The 4,050-nt window shown below is 42.0% G+C and overlaps 1 protein-coding gene across 1 annotated transcript; it reads right to left on the reverse strand.

Moving 5' to 3' along the window:
- Positions 1-1,279: 1,279 nt before the first annotated feature.
- Positions 1,280-2,160, reverse strand: LOC121994087 (GDSL esterase/lipase At1g28600-like). Its single transcript, XM_042548251.1, has 3 exons — positions 2,019-2,160; positions 1,631-1,904; positions 1,280-1,537 (listed from the first exon to the last, which is right to left on the reverse strand). Exons 1-3 carry the CDS (start codon positions 2,133-2,135, stop codon positions 1,344-1,346), a joined length of 585 nt encoding a protein of 194 aa, XP_042404185.1. The 5' UTR covers positions 2,136-2,160; the 3' UTR covers positions 1,280-1,343.
- Positions 2,161-4,050: the final 1,890 nt, after the last annotated feature.

A 4,050-nucleotide genomic window follows, 5' to 3' on the forward strand; every position in this document is an offset into this window, starting at 1 on the left:
TTTTCTCTCATCACACTTTTCTCTCTTTATTTTTTTCCCATCACACATTCTCTCTCATCACACTTTCTCATCATACTTTCTTTCTCCTCAATCTCTCATTATACTTTCTCTCTATTCATTTCTTTCTCATCACTCTTTCTCTTTTAGCACACTTTCTCTCTCATCATATTTTTTTTCTTCTCAATTTCTCCTATCACGCTCTCTCTCCTCATTTTCTCGCATCACATTTTCCCTCTCTTCATTTTTTCCATATCACTTTCTCTCTCATCAGACTTTCTCTCTCATCATTCTCTCTTATTATATGTTTCTTTCACATTCAACTTTCTCTCTCATTTAATTTGTTCTCTGATTTTCCTCTAAGGGTAAAAAAATGAAATTTAGGTTCATTCTGATTGGAAATATTCAGCTAACCAAACATTAATTTTAAGAATGAAACTCAAGCTCATACCTATTCTTATTCCACAACACTATGATACTCATTCCCATTCCGATTCCTAAGAGAGAACCAAACACCACCTTAATGTTGGTGTTACTAGTGGAGTAGTAGGCTCCTCTCTTGTTTCCTCCACCCTTAGTTGCTCCACATCTTCTTCTTCAAAGTACGGGAAGAAGTTGTAATCTACATTTTGAGATTTTCAATTCCATTCTTCTTCTTCTTCATTAAATATGATATCCCGACTGATGATTGTCTTCCTAATATTTGGATCGTATAACTTATACCCTTTTGAGTTAGTATCATAGTCAATAAAAATAAACTTCTTACTTTTATCTTCCAGTTTGTTTTTTGCTTCATCAGGCACATGAATATGAGCTATACTCCAAAAAACTCTTAGATGAGAAATTCAAAAAATACACGGAGAAGACCATTAATACATGGAGAAGACCATGAATTAATTATAAGATGAAAGATATTTTCATTAGTCTAAGACTTTTAGATAGAATCCAAAAAATAAATTCATGAGTCCAAAGTGAATAATATCATATTATTATGAAGATATATAAATCTTATTGGTCTAACAAAAAGATAGTGATAATGAATCAGATGAAACTCAGAGAAATAGGGTTATGATACTATGTTGAAATACATAACACAAAATTACATAGACATAGGAATAGAAAAAATAGGTAAATAAAGAGAAGGATAATTATTTCTTATTTATTATAATTAGCCTAGACTAACTAGTCTATTTATAAAGCTTGCAAAGATAATAGATAAGAAAATATAATCAATTATAGTTGTGATTGATTACAATACAAATATATCAAGTCACTCCATGCACTCATTATTTTGAATCATTGACGAGTATTATTATAATACACTTGAAATATTGTGCTCGCTGATATCAATATTTTTTCGTCAGTAAAGGAATCGCAAATGGTCCGTCGACCAAACCTTCGTAAATGGCCTTGTAAGTTGCCTCCGTCGGGTGGAACCCCTCCCACGAAGCGTATTTCTCCGGGTTTTTGCAAACCGGTCCGGTCGACTCACACCCATGCCCGTCGGCTCCGCAACAAGCAACAAAAGGTTCGCTGATGCCTGCACAAACCATACGCATTCACGTGAAACACAACTCGATCCGGTCGAACCTCGGTTTGGCTCACTTAATTAACTATACATATATGCACATACCGAACCGGCGTTGGTCGGAGAACATCCGCATCCCGGCCCCGAAATAATCAGCGTACGCGATGGTAACGTTGGGGTATACTCGAGAGAGACGGTTCAATTGAGCCGTCAAGCGGTCGTTGTGGTACTCGGAGAACCGGTTCAGCCATAGAAGACAACCGTTGCTGTCGTAGTCGCTGGGGTCGTCCCGGCGATACTGCCGGAGCCACGCCGGGATACAGCCGATGGGCAGGTTTCCGGGGACCACCAACGTTTTTGCACCCATTCCGATCAACCTCTGTCCGTCGTCAGATTATTAATTAGTGCAGCAATTTAATTATCTAAGTGATTAGTGTAGAAATTAAATTAATTAATTATCATTATAATTATAGTTAAGAGAGAGTGGAATTACAGTGATAGTGGAGGAGATGGCGTGAATTACACGGGGGACGATCCTTATGAGTTTGTGATATGGCAGATCCTGATGGAGAGCTGCGTTGTAGTCATTCCCTCCGATCTCCCCTACCATGAACAGGGAGCTCTCCAAGAAGTTGGGATCTGCAAATTATTATATATATTAATATTAATATATTGTCGAACAAGAAGATAAACATAGTTAATGTTAAGTATGAGTATATTTTAGATACAATTAATCATTTACGTAGAATTGTTCATGATTGGAAATTTTCCACAAAAGGATAATTTTGGAAAAATGGAGTTTTTAAAGGAATAAGGTGTTAATTAAATTATTAGGCTAAGTAAAAAAAGACATCCTCATTTTATTTATTATTAAAATATTTTTTTGTTATTGAGAATAACCACTATGATTACATAGTCATAGTAATTATGATTATGTAACTATATATTACAACTATATAGTATTAACTGTCATAATATGGTAACTTGTTTAATATAATATTAGCTAATATTGATAAAAAAAAAAATTGTTATATTATAGCAGCTACTATAATATAATATTGACTAGTTATAGTCTTATAATATAATATTAAATAGTGATGATTACAAAAAAATTCTTTATGTTGTAGTTATTGATCCGGTGGTAAGAACAGGGATCCCCCTTTCGAGGAAAATCAAAGTCACGTGGAAGTCAAAGGGTCAAACGTCCGACCGGAGAATGGGAGACCGGTCGGATGAACGGGTTCCGAGCAGAAGCACAAACAACCCGACGGGGAGTCGGGTCTCCGATGCTCATGGGGAACAGGGTTGCCGGGCCGATCGGGGAGCCCACTCGGCCGAAAGCATAAAGTAGCATTACTGTGAACAGTCGACAGAGCACACGACCAGGAATCTCCCGAGCGGACCAGCACATACGACCGGCCGGACGTGAGGGGACGGTCGACCGGCCAAACGCTCGGCATGAGGTAAGAAGAGACAAAAGGACAAGGGAACAGCTTCTGACAGCGGATATGCTCAACGACCAGGCCATACGCAGGTTCTTATGACAGAGGGTTCCATTGTCCCATCAGAGATGTGCTCAGACTGTAGCAGTATGGTGTCAGGTAAGCTTTTTTGACAAGCACATACTGAGGTATGGGCTGAGGACACGTATTCGCCTCGATATGTGCGCGTGAGCCCCTTCACAGCTCTATATAAAGGGCCCCACACTTCGCCTGAGGTACTCTCTCTTCTTCTACTTGCCTGACTTGAGCATCGGAGGATCGTCGCCGGGAACCCCTTCCCGGCCCGATTTCCTTGCAGGTTCGCCGGAGGTCCGCACGACCGGTCGAAGATCTACGTCAGCCATTCGGAGAGCGCCACGTACCCAGCGTTCGGACAGGATCAATTTGGCGCCATCTGTGGGAATGCTCCTGCATCCGATCGGAAGCAATGGACGAAGTTGGACGACCGCACTCGGTGATGCTCTCCACAGAGGAGCTCGATGCTCTGATCGAAACCAGAGCAGCCAAGCTAGTGGAACAACAAAGGAAGAAGTCGCAAGCCAAGCGGATGGAGCAACAAGCGACGTCCGGATCGGGAGGTTGAGCGGAAGCACCCGCGGCCACGGTTCCGTTTCCTCGGGCCCTATTTCGCACGCCTCCTGAAGCTGCAGCAGTAAATCGGGATCGAGGATCTTCATCGGATGAAGTGCCGGTACGAGACAGTAGAAAGGGCAAGGCCCCCCGAGCGGACGCCTCCCCCGAGCGGGTCAACCGTCAATTTTCGGAGGCCATCCTGTGGGACCCACTGCCAAAGCACTATGTGCCTCCGTCAATCGGTGAGTACAACGGAACCACCGACCCGGATGATCATCTGGGTAAGTTCGACAACACGGCCACCCTTCATCAATACACAGATGGAGTAAAGTGCCGGGTATTCCTTACCACTCTCTCGGGATCGACGCAACGGTGGTTTCGAAGACTGCCGGACGGATCCATCACAAGTTTCAAGGACTTCCGCACGGCCTTCCTCCACCATTTTACAAG

The sequence above is a fragment of the Zingiber officinale genome, chromosome 6A, assembly GCF_018446385.1.
Source record: "Zingiber officinale cultivar Zhangliang chromosome 6A, Zo_v1.1, whole genome shotgun sequence".
Taxonomy (NCBI): Eukaryota; Viridiplantae; Streptophyta; class Magnoliopsida; order Zingiberales; family Zingiberaceae; genus Zingiber; species Zingiber officinale.

Bases quoted from the DNA above. Each gene is read 5' to 3' on its own strand.
- LOC121994087 (XM_042548251.1), bottom strand. From the start codon at position 2,135: ATGGTAGGGGAGATCGGAGGGAATGACTACAACGCAGCTCTCCATCAG. The intron at 1,905-2,018 runs GTAATTCCACTC...GACGACGGACAG, and splicing joins CCATCTCCTCCACTATCACT to AGGTTGATCGGAATGGGTGC. The intron at 1,538-1,630 runs GTATGTGCATAT...TGGTTTGTGCAG, and splicing joins CTCCGACCAACGCCGGTTCG to GCATCAGCGAACCTTTTGTT.